The following is a 27,195-nucleotide window of genomic DNA, read 5'->3' on the forward strand; positions in this document are numbered from 1 at the left end:
ACGGGCTGCCGGGGAGGGGCACAGGATGGGGGATCCTGGCCTGTGGGGCGGGGCACAGGCTGGGGCTGGATTCTGGCCAGGGGCGGGGAAGAGCAAGGGCTGAGGGGGTCCTGGCCTGCGGTCTTGAGCTGGCCCAGTGGGATCCCTGTGTCTGGGCCCTGGTTGTTAATGGGGCATTTATCAGCCCCTGGGGGGGCGGGGAGATGCGGCATGTTCCATGGGGACCCCATTGCACCCATACTCCTCTCCAGCAGCAGCCTGGGGGCTGGGCAGCCAGTGAGTCAGGGCCCTGCTCCCCACCCCATGGATCCCTGCTGAACCAGTCCTCATTGCCCCCAGCCCCCCACGTCCCTGTCCTCAAGGGAACTGCAATCCCAGTCTGCCCCACCCCTGTGGCCCCCTGACTGGCTGCTCCCTGTCCTGTCCTGAGGTGACTGGCCCCAGCTGGGATATTCGAAGGGGAGGGTGGTGATGGAGGCTGATTTATTGGGTGTTGGCAGGAAAGTTAATTTATGGCTTCTGCTTCTTGAGGATTGGGGTGGCTTGTCCCCACCACAGATCCATGTACTCAGTGACCGGGGTGGCACAGTTGCTGAGGGTCTCGTCTCAGCACCTGCCCCCTCCAGAGCAAGGGATAGAACCAAGGAGTCCTGCCTCAAAGCCCCCCTCCCCCCGCACCAATGACTAGACCCCCACTCCCCTCCCAGAGCTGGGGATAGACCCCAGGAGTCCTGGCTCCCAGAGGAGTTGGGGAACATTAATCTTCCAACCTAGTGAGGCATTTCCATCTCTGACACCATTTTCAAAGCCCCTGAGTCTTCCCAGAGACAGTGCAGCAGCACAGAGCCCTGCCCCCCACAATCCCCTGCCCCCCACGCAGCCCTGTCCAGCTCTGGCCACGCGCCTTGCTGTGAATGGGGGTGCAGATTCTGGTCTCAGTCACACCAGTTGAATCCAGAGTCAAGTCTGAGTCTGCTGATTGCACTGGGACAACTGGGGAGCTGCTCTGAGGGACCAATGCAGCAACGCTGCCAGAGTCTGCAGAGAGCCTGAGCCCTCAGACTTGCTCCCCCTCCCCCCGAGGCCGGGAAGAGAAGTGTAATTCGAGCAGCAGCTGCTGCCTGTCCCGGCTCCAGTTACCCTCACAACCTTTGCTGTTTGGCCATGTCAGCGCCCACAGGGGAACAGGCTGGGGGTGGGGATGGGGGAAGAATCATGCTGGGGGTGGTCAGAGTGGGGCCTGTGACCCTCAGCTCTGCAGGGTTGGGGGGTGGGCTGGCTCCCCACAGCTGTTTCTCTCTCTCTCTCTCTCTCTCACACACACACGCACACACACACACACACACACACAGATGGCATCAAACTCCAGGCCCTCTTGGTGCTGGGGGTCTCTGAAGCAGACGGGTTGCCCCCACCCCGGCTGCTGCAGCTGGGATCACAGCCCCGTGGGCCAGGTGCTGAAGAGAATGACAGACAGCTGGATGTGGGGGGTGGGGAGGAGGAAGGTAAGCACTGAGTAAAAGGAAACTGAGACCCAGAGCTGTGAAGGGGCTGATCACACCGAGACCTGGGGCACAGCAGGGAATAGAACCAAGGCTCCTTTCCCCCAGTCCCCCACTCCCCTCCCAGATCTGGTGGAAGAACCCAGGAGTCCTGACTTCTGAGGTGCACCCATGTCTGACTTTGAACCAGGGTGACTGGTTTAAAGGAGCCAGTCTCCCCCTTCCCTGAAATGGGGACGGTTCTCATACTCTCACCCCTTACGCTGGGGGCCTCAGCTGACCTGATCTGCTCCCTGCCCACACTGCCCGGGGTGGGGGTGGGGGCGGTGATCTGAGGCTGCTCCAGGTCTCAGGGACAGGGAATCCCAGCAAGGAAGGACAAGAGGGGATTCCCTGACATGGGGGAGAGGGAATGGCACTAGGAGGAGCAGGCTCCATGGGACACAACGAGGGTCCCTCCTGCATGTGACTGTGCTGGAGGGAGGGCTGGGGCCAGGGCACTTTGAGGTTGGGGATGGAGGAGCTGGGTGCACTGGGGTGGGTGCATAGGGGGAACTGGGTGAATAGGGGAGCTGGGTGAATTGGGCGCTGGGTGTATGGGGCAGCTGAGTTTGTTGGGAGCTAGGTGCATGGGGAAGCTGGGTGTGTTGGGGGCTGGGTGGATTGGGGAGCAGGATGCGTGGGGGGCTGGGTGCGTTGGGGAGATGTATTGAGGTGGGGGAGCTGGGTGTGTTGGGGGGGACTTGGGTCCATTGGGGCAGTGTAATGAGGTGGGGGGCTGGGTGCCTTGGGGGCTGAGTGGATCGGGGGAGCTGGGGGCATTGGGGGATGGGTGGATGGGGGAGCTGGGTGGGTGCATTGGGGGAGCTGGGTGTGTTGGGGCAGTGTACTGAGCTGGTGGGGAGCTGGGTGCATTGTGGGATGGGTGGTTTGGAGGGAGATGGGTGCATTGGGGGCTGGGTGGATCAGGGGAGCTGGGGGCAATGGGGGAGCTGGGTGGATGGGGGAACTGTATGCATTGGGGGCCTGGTGCATGGGGAGTTGGGTACATTCGGGGCTGGGTGGATTGGGGAGCTCTTGATGCTTGGGGATGGATGCGTGCAGGGAGCTGTTTGCGTTGGAGTGGTGTATTGAGATGGGGGGCTGGGTACATAGGGGAGCTGGGGAAGTTGGGTGCATTCGGGGCTGGGTGGATCGGGGGAGCTCTGTGTATTGTGGGATAGGTGGGTGCAGGGAGCTGGGTGTGTTGGGTCGATGTATTGAGTGGGGGGCTGGGTGCATGGGGGCTGGGTGTATAGGAGGAGCTCTGTGTGTTGGGGGCTGGAGGCATGGGGGAGCTGGGTGTGTGGGGAGCTGCGTGGATCAGGGGAGCTGGGTGCGTTGGGGGCTGGGAGATTGGAGGGGGCTGGGTGTATGGGGGGCTGGGTGGATCGGAGGGGGCTGGGGGCATTGGGGGCGTATTGAGGTGGCCGGGGGAGCTGGGAGCTCTAATCCCCCATCATCGCTGTGTCTGAGGAGAGGCCGTGTATGGTGCAGAGGAGGCTGCATTGTGTGCCACCCCCCCCATGTCAGTGTCAGTGGTGAGTTCACACCCATGGAAGGGGCCGGTAGTGCCTTGGGGGAGCATGTCGGTGACACTAGTGCAAGCGCTGTCCCCTGGCACACGGGTGTGTGCAGGGGCTGCTCAGGGACCGCTCAGGGACCTTGCCCCCCTCATCTGTCTTGAAGGAGCTGTGGGGCTGGGCCACGCTCTGTTACCCTATAAGGGACCTGCTGGGCTCCGTGCGCTGAAAATAAACAGCCTGGCCGGGGGAGGGGGAGCAGCTGCTGCCCCCGGATTAGGGATCCTAGCGCAGAGATTTCCACCACCCCAGCCCTGGCCGCAGCTGCCAGCGCCACACCGGGGAGCAGACCCCAGGCACTGAACCCCCCAGCACCAACCCCCTGTCCCACACCATGGCACTGCCCCCCATGGTACTACTGCTCCATGGCTCCACCCCCACCCCCCACACTCCTGGGGAATGGGCCCAGGGCACGACCCATGCCCCCCTCCCATGCAGCTCTGTCTCCTCCCTGGGGCCCAGCCCTGCCTGACGGCTGGGACACCACCCCATGTGGGCCTGCATCCACTAAGGAGCCAGTTACAGCCCTGTGTCCTGCCTACGGGACGCTGAGCCCCTGCAACCTGCACATGGGACCCTAAACCCACCCCATAGAGTGGGCACTGACCCCTTGTGATCCCCACGGCTGGTACAAGAGGCACTAACTGTGATGATTCTTGGGATACCAGGACTCTGAGACCCCCTTGGTACCCCTGCCCAGCAGCCACGCAGCTCCTGGCCCCACCAGCCTGCCAGCCGCTCCTGCTCTCTCTGGGCTACAGCAGCCCTGAGCTCGCCTCGCAGGGTAACAGTAGGTGCCCCCCAGTTCCCGCATTGCTTTGCATTGCTCCCCTGTGCCATGCAGCCTCCCACTGGCTGCTCGTAGCCATCCCAGAGCCTCTGCCCCACAGGAGCCATGGGCCCCAGCGTTCCCGCAAACCAGGTGCTCTTGGAACAAACCATATGCAAGTTTATGGGAATGATGAGAAGTGATGGGAACACCTGGTTACAATCCAGAGCAAAGCTCCACCCATCTCTGCAGCACCCCGGTCTAGCTAACAGCAGGGTTCCCTGCCACGCCCAAGGCCCAAGAGCCAGATGTTCATGGAAGCCCCCTCCAGGGGTTCCCTCAATGACTGTGCACCGACGGCCTCTGCTACCCTGAGACTCGATTGTCTTTGCTCCCCACCAGGGCGCTCTCCGGAGGGCTGGGCCACCTCCCACTGGCTTTGCTCATCGGCACTGGTCTTTGCTGGTTTTCCAGCAACTGGGCTGGGCTGTGGCCAGGGCAGACTAGAATCCGGCACTACCTGGCTAATGAGGGTCGGGGGTCAGTGACTGCTTCACCGCTGGGACACCCCCACCCCCGGTGGCTGAGTCGCACCCCAAGCCCGGCATGCACACTGGCAGTAGCAACACAGTCTTTGTTGGCTCTGTGGGGCACATGGCGCACAAGGATTGTGACTCTTGACAAGTCAGGCGCCTCCTGCAGATGCCTCTCATGTTCCTCCTTCTGGCAAAACGGCCAGTATGGCGTGTTTGGAGCAGTGAGTTTGTCAGGTCTGCGGTGAGAGCTGGTTGCAAAGACCAGCAGACCCTTTGGCAAGAAGCCTCTGGGGCACACTAACCCCGCCCCATGTCCCACACATGGGGTGCTAGCCTCAACCCAGGGCACATCAGTGGGCTAGGGGTGCTGTGTTCCAGACCCAGTGAGGGGCCCAGGGCCCTGTGAGCTGAGCCCCTTCGTGCTCCAGCTCAGGCCCCTGGAGGAGGTGAAGTCCCCTCTGTGGTGGGGGGTGGCCATCTCTGACTCTCCTCCCCCCAACCAACACAGCGCTCCCCCTCCCTCCGAGGCAGAGGGGTTATGAGAAGCCAGCCAGCCACCCAGAGCCCTGGGCTGCAATTCAGGCCCCCAGTCCCCACCCAGCCTTCTCCCATGGCCAGAAGAAAACCCCAGGAGCCCTCTAGCCTCAAGCTGGCTGGCAGGGCCCTGGGAAGCTGCTTCCCCAGTGACATCCACCCAGCTGCCAAGGATGCAAAATCATCCCCAATTGCCCTGATGCCTGCATGGGTCAAAGAGGTCCAGGAACCTGGGTGTAGCCAGTGGCCATGCCCCCACCCAAGAATGCTGGCTCCATGCCCCATCCCTGCAGTGCTGTCAGCTCTCATCCTGTTTGAGGGTTTCCACTGAGCCCCAGCTTCTGGAATCCTGTGATTGCGGCAGGATCTTGGCATCCCTAAGTCAGATTCTTGCCCTTTGCAGTCAGTGCGACAAGTTGTGGGGACGCAACCCCACAAAAGCTGCAGAGGCAGCAGGCAAATAAGCAGCCTCGGGCATTTTGCATGGTGAAAAACCTGGTTTTCAAGCTGATCTCAGTTGATGAACACTTGAGGTGGGATGGCTGCACTGACGCCACACCTGTTGAGAGGGATGCTCTGAGGCAGTCTGGCCCGGCAGCAAGCACTCACTTGCATGGGTGTGGGGTGAGTGAGCAGGAGCTTCCCCAGGTGCTCAAACTGTTTATTTGGTTCCAAAACCAACCCAACGTACTGCTGTATTTGTACAGCACCAGGCTCCTGCCCCAGGACTGCAGCTCGAGGGTGCTCCCGTAAGACACACAAACACATACCACGAATTGGAAGCTCACATGAAAAAGCACTCTGGCTTTGTGTCAGCAATTCCCGTGGGACAGGGCTGTTTTCACTAGGGTTACTTTTTCCTGTGAAAAAAATCCATGAGGCAAAAGTCCCATTTTCCCAGCTCCTCTAGGAACTGATACTTTGGACCAACGTGGCTTTGGGCACTGGATTCTCTGCCGTTCCAGGCATCGCTCACTCTGAACACTCAGCACCGATCATGGGGCTCCCTGCAGGAGGCCTCTGGGCTGGGCCCTTCCTGCCCTAGCAGCCCTGAATCTAGCTGAGCTGCTGGAGGAGGCCACCTGGCTGGTCTTATTGGGGGGTCTGTGGCAAGGTGCGAGGCCCCAAGGAAAGGTCGGACATGCACTAAGGCCTCTCATGAGGCCAGAGTCCCAAATGATGGGCTAACCCTGCCTGCGCCCCACCTCCAGCCCCCCGCCCAGGGGCCTTCCCTCCTCCTTCACCCACCCCATTTAATGTGGCAATCAGTTTTCCAAGGGATCCCTGATGAGGTTGAATGGTTCTTGCCCCCGCCCCCACCGACCCCCGCAGCTGGCCCTGTCTGTCTGCACAGGGCCAGGTGGCTGCTGGGAACAAGGTCACAGAGAGCAGGCTCAGGCAGGGTGCTCTGGGGAGCGAAGCTGGGGCTTCCACAGCCCCCCACACAAGTAAAGTCTCCATGCCCCATTCATGTGGGGGAAGGGCAGGAGCAGGCTTCCCCACAGAACTGGACTGAGGGCCCCCCCCAGTGGATCCAGCTGGGGACTAAGGGCTTTGGCTCAGTCTCCCCAGGCAGTACGTCCTGCAGGGGAACCCCAGCAATTCAGTACCAGACCCAAGAGGCATCAGGACCCGTGAGCCCCTGTGCCAGGACATTGCTCCAACCTGGAGCTGGGAGCCGGTACTGCCCCACACTGGGTGAAGGGCGGAGCCTATGGGACACATGCCAGCCTCTCCCATTCCAGCTGCCATCCCTTCCCTGCATCACTGCTGTCCCCTCAGCCCCCACACACCCGCCTCTCCACAGACCTCTCCGAATCACAGCCCCCACAACCTAGACAACAAGGGCAGCTGCTGTCTGATCTGGGCATAGAAGCCCAATGAGGCAACCACAAGCTCTGCTGATGCCCTTCAACCCCCTACTAGCCCAGTCCTGGACTCCTGCCCACCTCCCCTGATCAGCTGGTGCCCCTCACTCCCGACTCGCAGTCCCTGTCAGCCCAGCCCTGCTCCCCCGGTTCTGCTGGTGCCCCTCACTCCCAACCCACAGCCCCCTGCAAGCCTAGCCCTGCCAGTGCCCCTCCTGACCCCCACTTCTGATCTCCCATCTGCAGCGATTCTGGTTCATTGGCTCTTGGCTCTGTGGTGGGGGGAGGAGGGGATTGGGGGGGAGGGAACACCAGCTCCCAGGAGAGGAGGTGAAAAGCTCGGCCCAGGGGCTCTGTAGGAAATCACAGGGACCAGCACCTCCCCCTGGTGGCTCGATCAGCTCCCAGCACCCACCTCCCAGGCCAGCCTGGTCCTCCCTGGCCCCGGCTGCCGCGTGGGGGGACCCAGGTCCATTGTACCTGGAGCCAGTGCAGGGACAGAGGGGCTGCAGCTGGGAGCCAGCAGGGGCCTGCCCCCAATGTGAGCTGCGCAGCCCAGGGGTGCGGGGGGGTTTTCCTTCACCTCCCCCATGGTAGCGCTAGGGGGCAGGCGGTATCCCATGCTGTCCCCACAGGTGTCCCAGCTGTGGCAGGGGGGTCTCCCCACTGAGCTAAGCGACCAGCCCAGCTCTGGCCAGGGGTCAGCGCCACAGATTTGCACTGACCTTGCAGCACCCGCGGCAGGCACCCCCACAGCCAGGCTGCGGTGCCAAGCGGGTGGGACAAGGCCAGGTCTCCAGCCAGGGCAGAGGGGACTGCACACCATCAGCAGCATCACGGGCTCTGGAGGCTGGGGGGAGGGGAGGACTGAGGGGTTTACCCTCCCACCTTGCCTGTACTGCCACCATCCCCAGTGTGGCCCCGCCCCATAGCGGCTGGGGCTCAGCAGGTGTCTATCCTGTACCCTCATGGTCAGCGTGCTGGGGACTCTGGCCTGGGGGAGAGGTGTTAGCCCGCTCCCTTCCCAGCGCTGGCCCAGCTCCCTGCGGCCTCTGTCCTGGGAGGCACAGGGGAGTATTTATCCCCCAGGATCCCACTCCCATGTTGGGTACAGGGGGTGTCCCTTTAGCCTCTCCATGCCCCCTGTGGCTGCAACTCCCCCAGCAGTGGGGAGGCATTTACTCTTCCATAGTCACCCCACTCCTTTGCCAGCACCATCCCCAGACCCGGGGGGGGGAGGGGGGAGGTCTCACACTCCCTTGGTGCTGGGGTGGCCGCTCCTGGGGGCGAGGCCAGTGCGGGGTGTGACGTTCCAGCCCCAAGGGCACAGAAGAGACGGAGCCACTGCCACTGCAGTCAAGCTTTTCTTTCCCTCTTTTTCTTTAAAAGGTGAACGAGGTTCGTACAAACGCCCAAAAAATTAACAAAAAACCAACAAACGGACCCCGGCCAACTAAAAACCAGACAGGGCGGAGTCAAGGGGCTGGGGTGGGGTGGGGTGAGGGGCTGGGTCAGGGGAAGAGAGTCTAACTACTCCACAGTAGAAAAATAATTTTGAAAGGGGGCGAGGAGGGCGCGCCGTGGGGGGCGAGGGGCACTCTGTGCAGGGCGAGATCGGGCGGGGAGGAGAGAACAGATGGGGGCAGTGCACAGGCTGGGGGACATACGAGGGGACAGACATATATAGTATCTTCTCTTTAATTTACTGGGGGGTCCGTAAGGTGCGGCCAGTCGAACGCGGGGTGTCAGGGCCTGGCCTGTAGCCCTAGGCTGGCTCCGGGAGGTGTATAAATATGTTGCTTTGGGGTGGGAGGAGGACAGGACCAGAAGGGGGCTGAACCCCCTGGGGTCAGAGGGAACACTGGGGGATGCATGAGGATACATTCGGAGACTCGATACATTCAGTGACAGCGTGCGGAGCCATAGGGGGAGGGACAGGCCCTCCTGGCCTGGAGAAGACCAGCCCCTTACACCCCTTAGAGCTCTAGAGGCCCTGACCTGTAGTGTTTCAGTGCCCAGCCCCTCTGCCAGTGGGGGGGCGACGTACCTTCCTGCCCCAATGGGCTCTGTACCGCTGAGGCCAACCTTGTGGGGAGGGGAGAGGCTCAATGATCACATGTAAGGTGGGGGGTTGGCCCCCCTCTCACGAGGTCTGGGGGTGTACAGTGGGGCTGGGGCACCCCTGCCACAGGGCCCCGGGGGAGCTCAGTGGGGCTGCCCCATCCCCAACATGGCTCAGACAAAGGAGTACTGGTTGTTGATGGCCCGGGCATGCCCCGTGTCTCCCTCTGGCTCCTCAGCCTGGAGCTGCAGGAGCCTCCCTGTGGCCCCATCCTCCGGGTCCCCTGTGCTGCCCCCTTCCTCTTCCTCCTGCGGCAGGGAGGGGTTGCCGGGGGCTGGGGCTTCGGGGATGAGCCAGGGGGGCTGCAGGGGCCCCCCCTCCGGAGCTGCGTGCCAGGATGGGGGTGGGGGGGGCAGGCTATGGGAGGTGCTCGGCTCTGTGGAGACAGACAGACATACAGACAGACAGACGGGGTCAGGTGTTAGCTGATGCACTTGACACTGAAACCCCAGCCCCCACTCCCTGAGCAATAACAGGGTGACAGCCCCCCTTCCTCGCTCCCTCCCCTCCCCCAACATCAGGGCCAGGGTCACAGGCTGCCATGGCCCAATGGGCCACCGGGAGGCCAGAAGCACCAGTCTGACAGACCTGGGACCCCTCTCCCCCAGCAGCTGCTGCCCCGCAACATCTGTAACGGCCCCCCCGCCCGCAGGAGCTCTGGGGAATGGGGGTGAGCAGCGGCAGCTCACAGACGCCCCCCTCCCATCCCCATGGATGGCATGATGGGCCATGGCGCACACAACAGACACTCACTCCCTCGGGGCCATGCCCCCCGGCGCGGCTCACACTTACAAACAGTCATTCGCGCCGATGGAGACGAGGCCGGGCGAGTCAGGGCTGCGCTGGGTCGGCTCACAGGCGGCGGCTCGGCTGCCCGCCCTGTCCCTGCCTGCAGGGGTCGGGGGCACGAGGGGGGGGAAGACAGAGACGCCCGTCAGATACGGGGACAGACAGACGGACGGGGGGGGGGGGGGGGAGACGGGGACAGTCGCCCGGCCTGGGGGGACAGACAAAGCACGGACGGATGGACAGACACAGGACAGGACAACTGCGAGATAGGGCTTGGACGACCCCCTCCCCCAACACATCTGCCCACTTCCCCCCCACCCCCAAGACAGACCCATGCCCGCCTCCCCTCCGAACCATACACACACCGCACCTGCCTCCCTCCCCCCACAAGCCATACATGCGCCACCCCCACCCCCAGCTGGACCCACGCACTCCCACCTCTCCCCGAGCCAGACGCGTGAGCCCACCTCCCTCTGCCCCCCCCCCAAGACACGTGCACCTGCCTCCCTGAGCCAGACACGTGTGGTACCCATCCCCCCCGGACACACGCTGCCCCCCCCACCCCCGCTGAGCCAGACCCACGCCTGCCTCCCTCCACACATTCCCCCAGCCCCAGATAGACACATGCCCTCCGCTCCAACCACAGGAGTGTGCTTCCTCACCCAGGCAGCAAGACACATGGGGAACACCCTTCCCCCAACAGACACTCTCCAGACAGCCAGATGGGAACCCCCACGGCAGGGAGACGCAGCCACGCAGACAGACAGGCAGACAGACTGCTCCCCTCCCCACCAGATCCCACGGGGGAGCAGGCAGAGAGGGAGCCTCCAGCCACGCCTCCTCCAGCCAGTTATGAATGAGCCTCCGATGGAACTGCAGCTGCTGTGCCCTCCTGGGCGCCCAGCGCCACCCCCGCAGTGCCCTGGGGCTGCCGCCTCCGCCTCCCCGCCCCGCGCAGCAGGGGCCCCCCCACCGCTCTCACCATGCAGCCGCTGTGAGGCCACCACGTAGCTGACCAGGGTGACGTCACTGGAGCCACCCGACTCCAGAGGGATGGGGTGCACTCGGAAGTGCTCCAGCATGTCGAAGATGGTCTGGAACCAGAGGTGCTGCACGCGGCACTGCCCGTCCTCGTTCAGTGACAGGCGCAGGTGCTGGCGGGGGGAAGGGAGAAGCGGGTGAGACCATGGCCACAGGCTCTGCAGCCCCAGGGCTCCTGGCCCTTCTCTGGGGACGGGTCCATGGGCTGGGGCGCTCACCTTGGCCTTGCCCTGGAAGTTGAAGGTCAGCACGTACTCCCCCCGCCGGGTCTCACTCTGCCGCACCAGGAAGACACCATGGCTGCTGGGGCCGCCAGCCAGGACCAGCTGGGCGGCCTTCAGCCGGGACAAGGTGCCATGGAACCAGGGGTACTCGGAGAGGGGATGCTCTGGGTCGCCTCCCCCGGGGTCCGGCTCCCCCTGGAACAGGAACGAGCCTGACACAGGAAAGGGGAGTGAAACAGCACATGGGGGGCATGCCTCTGGCACGCCCCCCCAACCTGCTCCCCACTCGGACCCTGTCCCCAGCACGCCCCCCCCACCTCCTCCCCACTCGGCCCCCTCCCCAACCTCCTCCCCACTTGGCCATCGTCCCTAGCATGTCCCCCTGACCTGCTCCCCACTCGGCCCCATCCCCAGCACGTCACCCCGACCTCCTCCCCACTTGGCCACCGTCCCTGGCACATCCCCCTGACCTGCTCCCCACTCAGCCCCGTCCCCCGCAACCTGTTCCCCGCTTGGCCCTGTTCCGTCCCCCCGACCTCCTCCCCACTTGGCGCCCATCCCCAGCAGGGCCCCCCAGACCCATTCTCCCCTCCCCTGAACACACCCCCACCAGACCCTGTACATGCCCCCAGCATGCCCCTCCTATAGACCCGGTATCCCCAGCCCCCCAAGCACACCCCCCACCAGAGACCTCCCCCTCACCCCACACCCCTTTCCCAATTACACCTTTGCTTCCCACAAAATCTCTTTTCCACTCTGGGTCCCGCTCTTGCCACACAGCACCTGGAAACACCCCCATCTCTGGCTACATGGTTCCCCTGAACTCCCCATTACTCCTCCCCCAGTGCCACCCCACAGACTCCTCTGCTCCGTACCTGTGGCGTCGGGAGTGTCGGGGAAGGGCGTGTGCAGCAGGCCAGGGGGGTAGGGACCCTGCAGCCGCTCAGCTGCCTCATCGATGGGGACCCGGGGGGGCAGCTCGGGAGGCAGCAGCTCCATGGAGTTGAAGTGGGAAGCAGCGATGGAGACAGAGCTGGGGGAGATGGAAGCTGAGGGGCGCTCAGACAGACCCCCATATGCACCTGGTGGGATAGATACCAGATGAAGTTACCAATCTCCACAGAGCTGGGGGCGCTGGGACAGACCCAGTTTAGGGTTGGCTCATGCTGAGGCCATCCCACGCTGTGTGGCTCATGCTCCCTCCTCAGCAGGTCCAGCTGGTCTGGTTTTCTCTGGAAGCATCCAATTTCTGAATGTAGTGGGATCCAGTGGTAGGCAGTTCCACTGGCCCAGGGCAGCACATTCCCTGGATCCACCACTCCCCATGTACCCATCTCAGTTCCCTCTTCTCTCCAACGGTTATTGTCTACCCTGTCTCCTCTCTATAGTCACTGCCATCCCTGCAAACCCTGCCCCTGAATAAGACACTTTCAGCCCATGGCTGCTTCAAGATCCCCTGGGCCCACAGCTTTGGCTGTGCTGGGGTCACAGCACTCAGCAAAACAGCTGTAAACAAGAGAAGCAGGGGATGGAAGAGGAGTCAGGAGCCAAGTGTGAGGAGGAGGAACCAGGCACAGGGGAGAAGGGAGCTGGATATGGAGAGAGGGACTACGTAGCTAGTGTGGCAGGTGTAGGGGAGAAGACGGCTGAGGGAGTTAGTCTAGAGGAAGGGCTAGGGGGACCAGCTATGGGGTGCTGGTATCCGGGGGGGAAGCAGCTACAGGGCACTGGTACCTGGGGGCGGGGCGGGAAGCAGGGTTTGGGGGCCAGCTATGGGGTGCTGGCATGGCAGGTTGTCACAAAGTGACACTTTTTTGTAATATTTTTATAAAGGCTGTGTGTGCCAGAGTTTCCCTCCTGTGCTGCATTGTCGCTCAGTGGGGAGAACAGGTCGGTGTGCTCTTGCCAGGCTAGGACACAGGTATGAATGTCGCCTAGCTGTCTGGACCCTTAGGTCCCATATCAATGGAGCTCTTCAGAAGACAATGACAAATCCAATACCCAGGAACCAGAGACATACCGACTTCCCTGCTGTGACTCCCTGTGCCCCATGGTCACCACTTTTATATGGTTGTGATATATTTGGTACAAAGTGTGCCTTCTGAGGTGTCATTTGAAAACTCACAATCTGCTGAACATCATTGCCCTGTTGAAATGTGTGTAACAATGGCTCATGTCAAATTATGAGGTTTTACTGTATGATTGTTAGTGAAATAGGTTGTGATTCTGGGTAACCCCCATAAGCCAATTTCTCAGAGACAAAGGCAGACTGGCACGCCAGCTACGTGCTAAAAGATCATTTCCTGCTTAAGCAGAGATTCACCAGCAGGGGACTTGTAAACAGGAAATTTACAGTTGTACGCCATGGAACTGCCTGCCCCCATGACCCAGCAAGGGCTTGTCCAGCACAGAAGGGCTGGGGTATCAAAGGGGGAGAAATGCCTCTAGCCACCTCTCCTCTCCTCCTTACAGCTCTCTGCTCATAACATCAATGAATACCTGAGGGATACTGAACTAAGGGGAGTGGTCCCAGGCTGAAAGGAGAGAGCGCCTGTAAACTGAGAATTGCCTGCAGCATCTGACGTAGAGAGAATGATGTTTGCTTCAAATCTGATTGATCTAAGTAAAGTTTAGGAATTAGCTAACGGTTTTATCTTTTATTTTTTGGTACCCAATTCCGACTGTTATGCCTTTTCCCTTATCATCACTTAACCGGGTCTTTCTCCAGTTAATAAACTCGGTTTATTGTTTTCTCTAAACCAGCTGGTTTGATTGAAGTGTTTAAGAAACCTCTACTTGAGATAACAAAGACTGGTGCATAAACAGGTTTCAAAGTAGCAGCTGTGTTAGTCTGTATCCGCAAAAAGAAGAGGAGTACTTGTGGCACCTTAGAGACTCGATTATAGACCTAAAAGTGGCAATTCTTCAACAACAAAAACTTCAAAAACAGACTCCAACGAGAGACTGCTGAATTGGAATTAATTTGAAAACTGGATACAATTAACTTAGGCTTGAATAGAGACTGGGAGTGGATGGGTCATTACACAAAGTAAAACTATTTCCCCCTTTTTATTCCCCCACCCCCCCGTTCTTGTCAGCTGCTGGAAATGGCCCACCTTGATTATCACTACAAAAGGTCCCGTCCCCACACCCCGCTCTCCTGCTGGTAATAGCTCACCTTACCTGATCACTCTCATTACAGTCTGTATGGTAACACCCCTTGTTTCATGTTCTCTGTGTATATAAATCTCCCCACTATTCAGTATTTTCCACTGAAAGCATCCGATGAAGTGAGCTGTAGCTCATGAAAGATTATGCTCAAATTCATTTGTTAGTCTCTAAGATGCCACAAGTCCTCCTTCTCTTTTGGTGCATAAACGTTACCCTTTGTTGGGATGTCCAACTACCTATGAGCTTGTACTGTCCAGCGGGCTACTGAGCAGTGTAAGACGCACATTTACGGGGGGGCCAGAGCTGGGACAGGGGATATGCGGGTGCCGCCCTGTATCGACTCATGGCTGGCTGGAAGAGCATTCACGTAAGCAGCTGGGAGTGGTTTTCCATGCTAGTAGCTGCGGGTCAGCAGGCTGCTCCGACAGTACAGCGGTGTCCAAGGCACCCCAGGCTGGAGAGCTAAGGGGACACAGCAATCCGGTCCAGGGAATGCCAAACCCACATCTTAGCAGGGGGCTGAGCTGCATTTCCCCAGCTGGAGAACAAAGGACTGGGGGGAAAGGGGGGAAGGGAGGCTAAGTACCCTGACTGCCTCTAGCAGACCACACCCTGGGAGCTTGACAAAGAAGATCAGAAAGATGGGGAGAGAGCCTGACCCAAGGGGTTCCCCACAGCCTGGCAGGGCTCTGGGCTGAGCAGAATGGACTGGGCTGTAACCTGCACCCCTCTGCGCAACCCTAAGGGCTCCCTGTGCCTTGCCCAGCTGACTAACACACCTGACTGTGCGCCAGCGTTGAGGGACTGTCTCTGCCATTCTGGGCGAGGGGCACCGTCCCTGCAGCGTGGGCACATCTCTGCCAGGGTCTGGCTCAGCGGGACTCCCTGGGCAGAGCTCACGAGGGAAGCAGGAGGCTGCAGCCCAGAGGTCAAATCTAAGCAGGCGGTGAAGCCACATGACTTATCCAGGAAGAAGAGAGATCCCAGGGGTCTGGCTCACTGAAGAGGTCCTCCGAGAGACTGTTCCAAAGCTGGGGCCATAGCACCAATCCTGTGGATCTGTGACAGAGCCAGAGAGGGCTGGGAGCATGCCATCCACCTATGGGGTGCTGGTATGGAAGGAGGCAGGGCTCAGGAGAGTACAGGGTAAACAAGTGTTGGGCGGCTGGCTACAGACCTCTGGGAAAGGGGGATGCAGGGCAGGGGGGCCAGCTACGGGGTGCTGGTTGGTGGGGGAGATGAGGCACAGCTGGGGAGGGCACGGGGTAGAGAGGTTGGGGATTTGGTTATGGGGGAAGATGGCTTAGGGGGTGGTACGGGGAGCTGGCAGGACTGGCACATGAGAGGGGGCAGTGGCAGGGCAGGTCTCTGCTGACACTCACCCTGGGAGAGCTGCTCGCTGCTCTCACTGGGCACCATGGGCAGCTCCCGACTCGGCATGCTCTCCGAGTGGTTGAGACAGGGCAGGTCCGTGCTGTCCGTGTTCTCCCTGCAGCGACACCGGCATGATTCACAGGTAAAGGACACCCCCACCCCCACCCCGGGGGATGCTGCCTGGCTCCCCCTCCTAGGAATGGGAATCTGGACCTTGCACTGAGCGCAGTCCCGGGGCAGGGAGCCAGGGCAATGCAGGGGGCGGAGGAGTTGGCGGCACAGGGGGGGTTCCACAGCAAGGCGAAGGGGACCCGGAGCCCTGGTGCCATGAGGGGGAGATGTCAGAGCTGGGGTTGGGGCCGGATGCTGGCTCACTCACCCCAGGCTCATGCAGTCCTGGATGTCGGCCAGCCACGACCTCATCTGCAGCGAATCGACCGTCTCCAGGATGTACTCAAGAGAGTTCTCCATCTGCCAGGTACACCGGGTCAGCACCAGTGCACCGGGCACCCCCTTCCCTGCCCCTCGTGGTGCTCCTCCCTCCACCCTTCCAGCATCCGAATCCCCCAGCCCTATGGCACCCCTCTTCTGCCACTCCAGCCTCAGATGCTCCCACCCCACTGCTCCCCTCTCCCACCAGTACGGCACCCCCAAGACATCTTCCAAACTGCCCCTGTATACGCCTTTGGGGCCACCCCCAACCTCCTTACACCCCTCCCCCACAGAACATCTCCACAGCCGGGGCTTCCTGCCCAGATCCTCATCACTGGGGGATGGTCCCCTGCGACCCCACTGGGGGGGCAGGGGGGCACAGCCCTCAGACGGCTCCACCTGCTCCGCCCCAGCCCTGTGCCTAACCCACAACAGCAGCAGCAGTGCAAAGAAGGGGTGTGCGCTGATTCTCTCCCCCCCACACCTGTGAGCAATTCCCCCCCACAGCCCCTCCCAGTCCCCCACACCCACCTTTAAGACAAAGGTGTTTTCCTTGTCAGGCATCTCCAGCGGTGTGGTGGTGCGCACGTCTGTCACAGCTGAGCAGAGGATGCTGACCCGGGCCTTGCTGGACTGAGGGCAGGTGAGAGACAGCAAGGTGAGATGAGACCCACAATCAACCCAGCCCTGGGCCAGGCCATTCGTCCCCTCCCGACACAGGGCTGCGACAAGCCAAGTGCGATGGGACGGGGGTCATTACTGATCTGTTACACTGAGGGTGCAGCCCAGGGAAGGGACTTTGCCAAGACTGCACAGCCAGATCAGGAACCCAGGAGCCCAGCCTGACTCTCCTACCCCCACTCTACCCCAGTGGTTCTCAAACAGGGGTGTGTGTACCTCTGGGGATACACAGAGATCTTCCAGGGGCACATCAACTCATCTAGACATTCGCCTAGTTTTACAACAGGCTACATAAAAAGCACTAGCGAAGTCAGTACAAACTAGAGGTGTCAATTAATTGCAGTTAATTCAAGCGATTAATGCAAAATAAATTAATTAAAACAATTAATTGAGATTAATCACAGTTTTAATTGCATTATTAAAGAATAACAGATTATTATTAATAAACGAATATTTATTATAAATATTTTGGATATTTTTCTACCTTTTCAAATAAATTGATTTCAATTACAACACAGAACACAAAGTGTACACTGCTCACTTTATATATTTTAGTACAAATATTTGCACTGTAAAAAACCAAAGAGTATTTTTAATTCATCTCATACAAGTACCGTAGTGCAATCTGTATCGTGAAAGTGCAACTGACAAATGTAGATTGTTACATAACTACACCCAAAAACAAAACGAGTTCAATCCTTAAGGGGGCCATTTAGGCATCATGGGGCAAAAATTGGGGATTGGTCCTGCTTTGAGCAGGGGGTTGAACTAGATGACCTCCTGAGGTCCCTTCCAACCCTGATATCCTATGATTCTGATTCAGAGCCTACAAGTCCACTCAGTCCTACTTCTTGTTCAGCCAATTGCTAAGACAAACAAGTTTGTTTACATTTACAGGAGATAATGCTGCCCTCTTCTTATTTACAGTGTCACCAGACAGCAAGAACAGGCATTCACATGGCACTTTTGTAGCTGGCATTGCAAGGTATTTACGTGCCAGATATGCTAAACGTTCGTATGCCCCTTCATGCTTTGGTCACCATTCCAGAGGACATGGTTCCATGCTGACGATGCTCATTCAAAAAATAATGCATTAATTAAATTTGTGACTGAACTCCTTGGGGGAGAATTGTATGTCTCCTGCTCTGTGGTTTTACCTGTGTTCTGCCATATATTTAATGTTATAGCAGTCTTGGATGATGACCCAGCACATGTTGTTCATTTTAAGAACACTTTCACTGAAGATGTGACAAAACGCAAAGAAGGTACCAATGTGAGATTTCTAAAGATAGCTGCAGCACTTGATACAAGGTTTAAGAACCTGAAGTGCCTTCCAAAATCTTAGAGGGACGGGGCATGGAGCATGCTTTCGGAAGTCTTAAAAGAGCAACACTCCGATTTGGAAACTACAGAACCTGAACTATTCCCCCTCACCAAAAATCATCCTTCTGTTGGTGGCATCTGACTCAGATGATGAAAATGAACGTGCATTGGTCTGCACTGCTTTGGATCGTTATCAAGGAGAACCCATCATCAGCATGGAAGCGTGTTCTCTAGAATGGTGGCCGAAGCATGAAGGGGCATACGCATGTTTAGCATACATAGCATGTAAATACCTTGCAACACCAGCAACAACAGCGCCATGTGAACGCCTGTTCTCACTTTCACGACATTGTAAATAAGAAGTGGGCAAAATTATCTCCCGTAAATGTAAACAAACTTGTTTCTCTTAGCGATTGGCTGAACAAGAAGTAGTGGACTTGTAGGTGCTAAAGTTTTACATTGCTTTATTTTTGAGTGCAGTTATGTACCAAAAAAAACAAAACAAAACCATTCTACATTTATAAGTCGTCCCTCTGCGATAAAGAGATTGCACTACAGGACTTGTATGAAGTGAATTAAAAAATACTCTTTCTTTTATCTTTTTTTACAGTGCAAATATTTGCAATAAAAATAATATATCAAGTGAACACTGTCCATTTTGTATTCTATGTTGTAACTGAAATCAATATATTTGAAAATGTACAAAACATCCCAAAATATTTAAATGGTATTCTATTATTGTTTAGCAGTGCGATTAAAATGGCAATTAGTCATGATTAATTTTTAATCTTAAGATTAACTGCAATTTTAAAAATCATTTGACAGCCCTAGTACAAACTAAAATTTCATACAGCCAATTATGTGTTTATAGTGCTCTATGCACTATACACTAAAATGTAAGTACAATATTTATATTCCAACTGATTTATTGTATAATTACATGGTAAAAATGAGAAAATCAGCCATTGTTCAGTACTAGTGTGCTGGCGGACACTTGTATTTTTATGTCTGATTTTGGAACCCGGTAGTTTTTATGAGAGATAAAACTTGGGGTACACAAGACAAATCAGACTCCTGAAAGGGGTACAGTAGTCTGGAAAGGTTAAGAGCCACTGCTGTACCGTGTTAAACCCCCACTCTCCTCCCAAAGCCAAGCAAGGTACCCAGAAGCCCTGTCTCCAGAACACCTTTCATTCCACCTTGTCTCTCACAGCACGCACAGCTCTAGCAATGCTCCTCAATCCTGAACCACAGCTCTCTGTCACCCCAGACCTGAGGGTCCTCCCCCTGCAGGCAATCCTTACCAGCAGCCCCCCATGAGGAATCCCATCAGGTGGGTGGCTGCCCCCCAGGATGGGGCACAACTCCCACTGCCCCCTCACCTTGGGGGGGATGTAGAACTCCAGCAGGTAGCCCTCGCCCTCTCCCTTGCCTGCTTTCCGCAGCAGCAGCCGGCATTTCTGCCATCGGGCCCGGCTGCCACCCCCCCCTCCGCTGTCATCGGCCACAATATAATTGAGCAGCCCCTCCCGGCGCACACTGGACAGTTCCACTTTGGGGGCAGGCGCCTTGCTGAGCCGCAGCCTCTCAAACTTGTGTGTCCAGCGCTCGGTGGGCAAGGAGTCCGCTGCCCCACCCCCTGAGGAGTTGGAATTGGTGTTGGCCCCGCCAGCCTCCTCCTCGGTGGGGGACTCGGCTGAGCTCTTCCACTGCAGAATGCCTCGCATGCTGCCCCGCACGCTGCGGCTGACGTTGCGCAGGGAGAAACGCTTTTTGAGCTTAGGCTTTGTGCTGGCAGTCGCGGCAGAGGCGGAGACGTCCTCGGAGCTACGAGACTGGCTGCTGGACAGCCCCGAGGCCAGGCTGGGCTGCGGCTCCACGGGAGAGGCCACCGAGGAGTCGCTGCACGTCTCCGAGAGGTCACGGGTGGAGGAGGAGGAAGCGCCCCCAGGGCAATGGTGGGCTCCAGTGAAGGGAGCGATGTCGCAGCGGGGGGGTGAGTCGCCGGCACAGGCCCGGCTCACCTCAGCCTCAAAGTGCTCCACGAAGTGCTCCGCGAAGCGGCGGGAGAAGGCAGCCTCGGCCCCCGGTGCTGCAAACTGGGGGTTCTCGCTCAGGAAGGCGCGGAAGCGCCGTGCAAAGTCCAAGGCGGCTGCCCGGGCATGGGCCTCGCAGAAATCCCGCCAGCCGGGCGAGGGCAGCGGTGCCGCCGCCTCCACCACCCCCGGTGGCGCCACACTGCCGTTCATGCTGCTGCCGCTGTCCAGGAGACAGGAGCCCCAGGAGGGGCTGGGCGCCAGGATCCTGACCACCAGGAGGCTGCTGCTGCTGCTACTGTCGTGCTCACCTGGGAGAGTGGGGGAGACAGAGAGTGAGAAGACAAGCAGGGAAGAAACCCAGGGAATGCAGCACTGTGGGGTGAACCCAGAGGCCAGGGGAGCAGAGCTCCAGACGGGACTTTGGGGATGCGCCAGGAAGCGCTGGGTAAAGGGGGCACAGCTCCAGAGAGAGAGAAGAAATAGCACCAGGACACATCACATGGCCAGGAAACTGAGCAAAGGTGACAGAAGATCCTGTGGGGGTGGAACTCTAGGGTGGGAAGAGGGCCCAGCGCAGAGACCTCAAGATGGGGGATGGGAAGGGGCTGGGGAGAGCCCCTAGAGATACCCTGGGTAGCATACTGCTGGGCTATGGGAGTACGTGGGAGGGCACTGCACCCAGACCACTGCACCAAGGGGGCATAAACCCAGGAGGGGAAGATGGGCTGGGGGATTCCCCTGGGAAGAAGGTGCAATGAAAGGAGAAGCCAAGGGCAAGGAGGTGCCTAGGGGAGTTGCTGGGGAGATGCCCAGGTGGCAAGAGGGAGAAGGTGGCTACAGGGTGTAATACTGGAGAGTATTGGGAGGCACAGCGCCATTGGAAGGAAAAGGGCTGTGGAGGGGGGTAGAATCATTCTGTCTCCCCCTTTCCCCTTATGCCCAGGTTTAGCCTCCCTCTCAGCACCCCTCAGTTGCCCCAAATCTCCTTCCTTCAAGCTCCTGCCCCAGCCAGGCCCCCACCCCCAAACCTCCCTCCTCTGAGCTCCTGCCTCAGCCAGGCCCCCAGCTCCAGAGTTTTTCCTGGGAATTGAAATTAGGTGAGGGCGTTCGAATTTACAGGGGAGGGAGGGCTGACGAGAGGTGAGACCATGCAGGTGAAGGTGGGTTGTATGGCACCATAGTAAAAACTGAAAAATGTTTCACAACTATTTTATTTATCATGATACAAATTAAAGTTGGCTACTCAAGCCTACTATGAAGCATGACTTCTACATCCTTCTTGGTTTCGTCTTGTAACTTTGCACAACTCTGTTAATGAGTTCTCAAATGCACTGCGTTCACTTTTGGTGGCTTCTCATGTGTCCGGTACTTCCAGTCCTTCAGGATACGTTCATGATCATGCAGAAGGCGACTCCTTTCAGAACACAAAATTCTATTCAATGAGGAAGAACACCACTCAACTGTAGCTGTTGAGACTGGGAGTAGCAAAAGATGTATTCCTACTTTTTTCATCCCAGGAAACATAGCACAAATATTGGGTCGAACCACTAGTGATGATAAAGAAAAAGTTGAAGTCAAATCTTTGTTCGTTCATCGTATGATATTCCACTCTGTGTTCAAATTCTCTACTCTGTCATGATCACATGGCAGCCCGATTGCTGGTAGTGTCTCACTTCACTCAACGGTCGGTGTTTTATAAGACAGGCATCTGTAAAAGCTACATGGAGGTTGAGTAGAATCCAGAAGTTGCTGTTGCAGATTTGTAAGAATCAAGTCTGTGTACTTTTTCAGCTGTCTTAACAAACATTTCTTATATTGAATCCTTAAGTGAAGAAAACAAGTGCCTTCATTAGTCAACTTCTGGACGGAAGTCTTTGCTTCTTTCAGTACATTTTCAATGGCTCTCTTTTTGATTGATCCAAGTGTAGCATCTTGTGCTGGATGAAGATTTACTACTGTTGCAGCAGATGCCTGGATGGCATTGTTTAATGACCCAAGTGGTTTCAACAGTAGACTTACAAGACAGAAAATGATGATAGTCTTCTGTAAACTTAGTAGCAAAAGTTGTCCACCAGCCTCACTACTTAGATCTGTCCCACCTCGGTAGATACTTTCCAAAGCCAGTAATAATGGTTGCAGTAATTTTAAGACAACAGCCAAGGATCGCTCATGAGAAAGCCAGCGGGTTTTCCCAGGTTGGACTAATTTTAACTTCAGTCCCATTGTATCGTCTATATTTTTTCCAAGACATTTAGTCCTTTTGGACTCTTGCTGAAAAAAAAAAAAGAGTACACTAAAGACATTAAATTGATGGCTTTTTAAAATCTTTTGAAGATTCTGCAGCTCATGCTAGTGCTAGTTGGAAAAGATGGTCTCTGCAGCGTGTCTAGGAGAGATTACGGTTATACTTTTCTCTGAGCAAAGCTTGTACTCCGCTATGCCTTCCAGAGAAGTTTGCAGCTCCATCAAATGCACAAGCAGCCACCTCTTTGGGGTTCAATTTACAAGCAATTAACTCTTCTACGATGTGGGTTGTCAGAGACACAGCTGATGCGTCTTCTATAACCTGAACATCTAAAAATGCACTTATTGGCCTACTACTGACATGAAGATAATCACAATGACTTAATACTTTATGCCCACATGCATCGGTTCATTCACCAGCCATCAATCCACATTTTCTGAATGCAGTGAGAGTTCTTCACCTTTTCAGCTGCTGAACCTTTCACTGCTGCGTCACATGCGTCTAACCAGTTAGTTGAGTTTCTTGCAGAAAGATAGCAAACATTTGCTGGTCTTGTTCGGAACCAGTGTCCAACTTCAAGATTAACAACAGAAAATGAACTTAACATTGGTCTCCTGTTTGCAGGGTGTGGTATCTCTTGCTTAAATAGAAAGTAGGATTGTTGCGACAGCCACATTTGTTCTCAAAACTGTGTTGTCTCTCCAGCATTCTTAAAAGCCTCATTAAGTTCTTCTAAAATTGGCTTTGATAGTGACTGGCTTACAAGGCTTTCTGCACGTCAATGCAGTCCAGAGGCTTGGTGTTTTGCAGCCTTTTCATGTAGATTGTCAGCACTGGCTTTGCTGATCGGTTTGGCAAACCAAGCTCCTCCACTTTTAGTATATAAATCCACGGTATGCTCACATCTTGAATAGTGCGTGCAGTTCTGGTCGCCCCATGTCAAAAAAGATATCTTGGAATTGGAAAAGGTACAGAGAAGAACTGAAATGATTAGGGGTATGGAATAGATTCCACATGAGGAGAGATTTATAAGACTGGGACTTTTCAGCTTGGAAAAGAGATGACAAAGTGGATATGATAGAGGTCTATAAAATCTTGACTGGTGTGGAGAAAGTGAACAAGAAAATGTTATTTATACCTTCACATAACACAAGACCTAGGGGTCACCCAATTACATTAATAGGTATCAGGTTTAAAAACAAACAAACACAAGGAAGTATTTCTTCACACAACGCACAGTCAACCTTTCAAACTCTTCGCCAGAGGATGATGTGAAGGCCAAAACGATAACGAGGTTCAAAAAAGAACTAGATAAGTTCCTAGAGGACAAGTCAATCAATGGCTATTAGCCAGGATGGGCAGGAATGCAACACCATACTCTGAGTGTCCCCAGTCTATGCACGCCAGAAGCTGGGAGTGGATGACAGGGGATGGATCACTGGATGATTACTTGTTCAGTTCATTTCCTCTGGGGCACCTGACATCGGTGACTGTCAGAAGACAGGATACTGGGCTAGATGGACAACTGGTCTGACCCAGTATGACCGTTCTTATGTAAAAACTAATTATAACATAACAATACAAATGTTTAGTACTGAAACTTTCCAATATAGTAATCTCTCGAGATAGCAACAATGTGAGATAATTACCCTGGCAAATAATGCACTTTAAAAATCTTGGTCTACTAGGAAATGTATACTTATATTAGTTTCCCAGTCACAAATCTAGCATTTGGGAGCAAAGTCACTAAAATGTAATTCAACAAACAAATGTTCCTTTAACGTGCCCCTCCCTTCACCACACCCCATTCATAGCTGTTGTCCTTGGTCAGTGGAGACCCAGAGTTCAGAGGTGCTTTCGTGTGAGTTCACCTCCCACCCTGCGAGGAGGGGAGAACGCACCTTGCTCGTTCCTCCAGCCACTGCCAATGGCCCCATGCCTTCACCTTCTGCTGCCACCTGCCACTGTGACCTCTGCAAATCGGTCTCTTGAGGTTCCGCAGCTCTCAGTGGGGAACCTCACTGCTAGTGCAGGCTGGGCACGGTCTTCCACAGAAATGCTGTCCTGCAGCAAGTCTAAGCCCTTAGGCCTGATTATCAGTGACTTCAGCTCTAGTGGTCACTTAAAAGAACAAAAGACTACAGACCCTAATCTGCTCTATTCTTAAACCAGGGAGATGGGCAGGTCAAATGGCGCCTGTGACTCTTAGGCAGAGTTGACACCACCAAGCAAAACACCTCTCCCCCACCCTTTCTCTACACTGGGATCCGGCATCCAAACCCCCTGCTTACCGACTGCAGTTCAGGTGATGGTGAGCAATGCTTAATTTGTAATGAACCAGGTGCTGGGGTTCCAACAATTAAGTGCCAGGGCTCCAGCAAGTTTTTTACATTAATCATTGACGTGGCAAGCCCAGAGGTCCTGGGGCTATGAACTGCCAAGTCTAGAGGTGCCAGGACTCAGCCCTGGCACAAAATTAAGCACTGAGGGTAACCCCCTCAATCAGGACAGGCTAAGCACAGTTCTGCTGCCCTTTACTCCTGCAGTAACAAAATTTAATGACTCCTGCATTCAATACTAAAGTGATTTGTAACCCAACACCAGACAAACTTGATCTCTTGGGCAGCACAGCTCTGTCTGCTGGATACCTAGGCAGGGTGTGTTCATGTAAATACAACTGAAGTCTTTTCCTCTCCCCAGCTCATCACCAGCTGTCAGAGAGGAGCTCGCTCACACCTTGCTTACAAATCACAACTGAAAATTATTAGGCTGGCCAACGTTGCGCCAACACTGCTGTAACAAACCGCAGCCAGGTGAGGGAGCTGCTCTTTATCCCCGGCTGTCAGGCTGCCCCCGCGCGCGGCTGTTCCCATTTCAGCCCAAGGCGCCAGGCGGGGACGGATCGGGCCGCGCGCCGCGGAGGGAGCTGAGCGCGCGGGGGGGGGGGGGGGTCTCTGCTCAGCTCCAGCCGCACCAGGCCGGGGGAGTGCGGGGCGGGGCCTAACGGGAGCCCGGGCGGGGCTGCGGGGCGGGGGCCGGGCCGATTCTCACCATCCCGCCCGGCGGCTCCGGCTCCGGCTCCGGCTCCTCCCGGGTCTCGGCAACGGCAGCTTCCGAGTCAGTCTCCGTTACAGCGAAGAGGGGACAGGGCCTGGTATCGTCACTTCCGCTTCCGGGAGCTCCGTCCCTTCGTCGCACGCCTAGGCTTCCGCTTCCGGGAAGTAACCGGAAACCCCATCCCACAGGGAGCGGGACCAGAGCGGCTGCGCAACAAGAGCACCATAGAGAGGAGGAGGTTAAGGGGTAGAGCGACTCATGCTGCAGGCATAAACCATAGACGGTAGTTGGACTGAGGCTAGAGCGGCGTCCGCTGGCCGCGATACCACAGGGGGGCTGAGTCCGCCTGCCTAGAACGACTCCTACGGGGCAGTTACCATAGAGAGGAGACTCGTTCGCTAGAGCGACAACCGCGGGTGGCAAATATAGAGAGGTAGAGGGGCTACGCCAGAGCGTCCCCCATGGGCGATCCGTACCATAGAGATGAGTGGCTAGAGGGACGAGAACTGTCTACAATGTCACACTTGTACCATAAAGGCAGGGAAGTCGGGCTAGAAGGAACCTCACGAACAGGAAACACCATAGAGCGAACAGGGCTAGAGCGGCTGCTCCCCATAAACCTGAAGTCCTGCTGGACCGCGGGAATGGAACAGTGCCTGCCATAGAGCCTGGCCCACGCGGGGACAGAGCGCCGCGCGCTGCTAGCGCGTCCCCTGCAGGAGCGACTGCCCGCCGGGCCATGGGGGAGGGGCAGGGAACGGGCCTCAAGCCAGCCCCGTCCCCTGCCTCACCTGCCCACCCCCATCCTCCTCTGCCTGCCCCAGGCACCGCCTCCCTCCTTGCCCGGCTGCCTCACCCCCCCTGCAGCTCCCACCCCGGCGTCCCCTGGCACCTTAAAGACTAACCCATTTATTTGGGCATCAGCTTTCGTGGGTAACCCCCCCCTTCTTCATATACCCACGAAAGCTAATGCCCAAATAAATGGCTTAGTCTTTAAGGTGCCAGCAGACACCTTGTTGTTTTTGTGGATACAGACTAACACGGCTACCCCCTGCTACTTCAGACCCAAAAGGCCCCCTACCCCCGTTACAGTGCGGCTCCAAACAGATTAGTACGGGCCAGGGGAGTTCGCAGTTCAGAGCGATGGGCTCAGGCTCTCTGCAGACTCAGGGCAGTGGTGCTGTGTTAGTCAAGCTTGTAGCAGCTCCTCCCTCTCCCAGGGGTGGACTCAGGCAGCATTGGTTACCCTCAGATTGTTTTTGGAAGGTTATCGCTACAGCCATAAGGCTTAGCCACTTACTCTTTAAATGCAAGCTGAGAGTCAGGAGAATCTGAATACACCTGTGGGCCTCATACAAATGCCTCGTGGGGCCTGCATGTTTGTCACGCCTGTTGTCATTTTCAGCTGGAGAGGTGTGCTCAGTTGGTTTGCAGCTCCATGTTGCTAAAGCTTTGGATTGAGTTGGTTTTGGGGTGGCTGTCTTGATTTAGGTGCGCCGGAAACTGTGTCCGATTTAAGAAAAGGAGTACTTGTGGCACCTTAGAGACTAACCAATTTATTTGAGCATGAGCTTTCGTGAGCTACAGCTCACTTCATCGGATGCATACTGTGGAAATTGCAGAATACATTATTATATACACAGACACCATGAAACAATACCTCCTCCCACCCCACTCCCCTGCTGGTAATAGCTTATCTAAAGTGATCATCAAGATGGGCCATTTCCAGCACAAATCCAGGTTTTCTCACCCTCCGCCCCCCCACAGACAAACTCACTCTCTTGCTGGTAATAGCCCATCCAAAGTGACCCCTCTCTTCACAATGTGTATGTGTCCGATTTGTGTCTTAATTGTAGCAGAAGCCAT

General features: G+C 56.5%; 1 protein-coding gene across 2 annotated transcripts; it reads right to left on the reverse strand.

Annotated features, from left to right (window-relative positions):
- Positions 1–8,619: 8,619 nt before the first annotated feature.
- SH2B1 (SH2B adaptor protein 1) lies at positions 8,620–25,468 on the reverse strand. 2 transcript variants are annotated; one of them, XM_074954170.1, is made up of 10 exons: positions 25,324–25,468; positions 19,371–20,335; positions 16,516–16,617; positions 15,932–16,023; positions 15,561–15,667; positions 11,883–12,089; positions 11,002–11,219; positions 10,725–10,896; positions 9,746–9,842; positions 9,204–9,329 (listed from the first exon to the last, which is right to left on the reverse strand). In XM_074954170.1, exons 2-10 carry the CDS (start codon positions 20,235–20,237, stop codon positions 9,311–9,313), a joined length of 1,881 nt encoding a protein of 626 aa, XP_074810271.1. In that variant the 5' UTR covers positions 20,238–20,335; positions 25,324–25,468; the 3' UTR covers positions 9,204–9,310. The 2 variants fall into 2 exon arrangements, with proteins under 2 accessions (XP_074810272.1, XP_074810271.1); XM_074954171.1 differs by lacking the exon at positions 9,746–9,842 and having other exon boundaries at positions 8,620–9,329.
- Between the last annotated feature and the right edge of the window lie 1,727 nt (positions 25,469–27,195).

This window comes from Natator depressus, chromosome 6 (assembly GCF_965152275.1).
Source record: "Natator depressus isolate rNatDep1 chromosome 6, rNatDep2.hap1, whole genome shotgun sequence".
NCBI classification, from domain to species: domain Eukaryota; kingdom Metazoa; phylum Chordata; order Testudines; family Cheloniidae; genus Natator; species Natator depressus.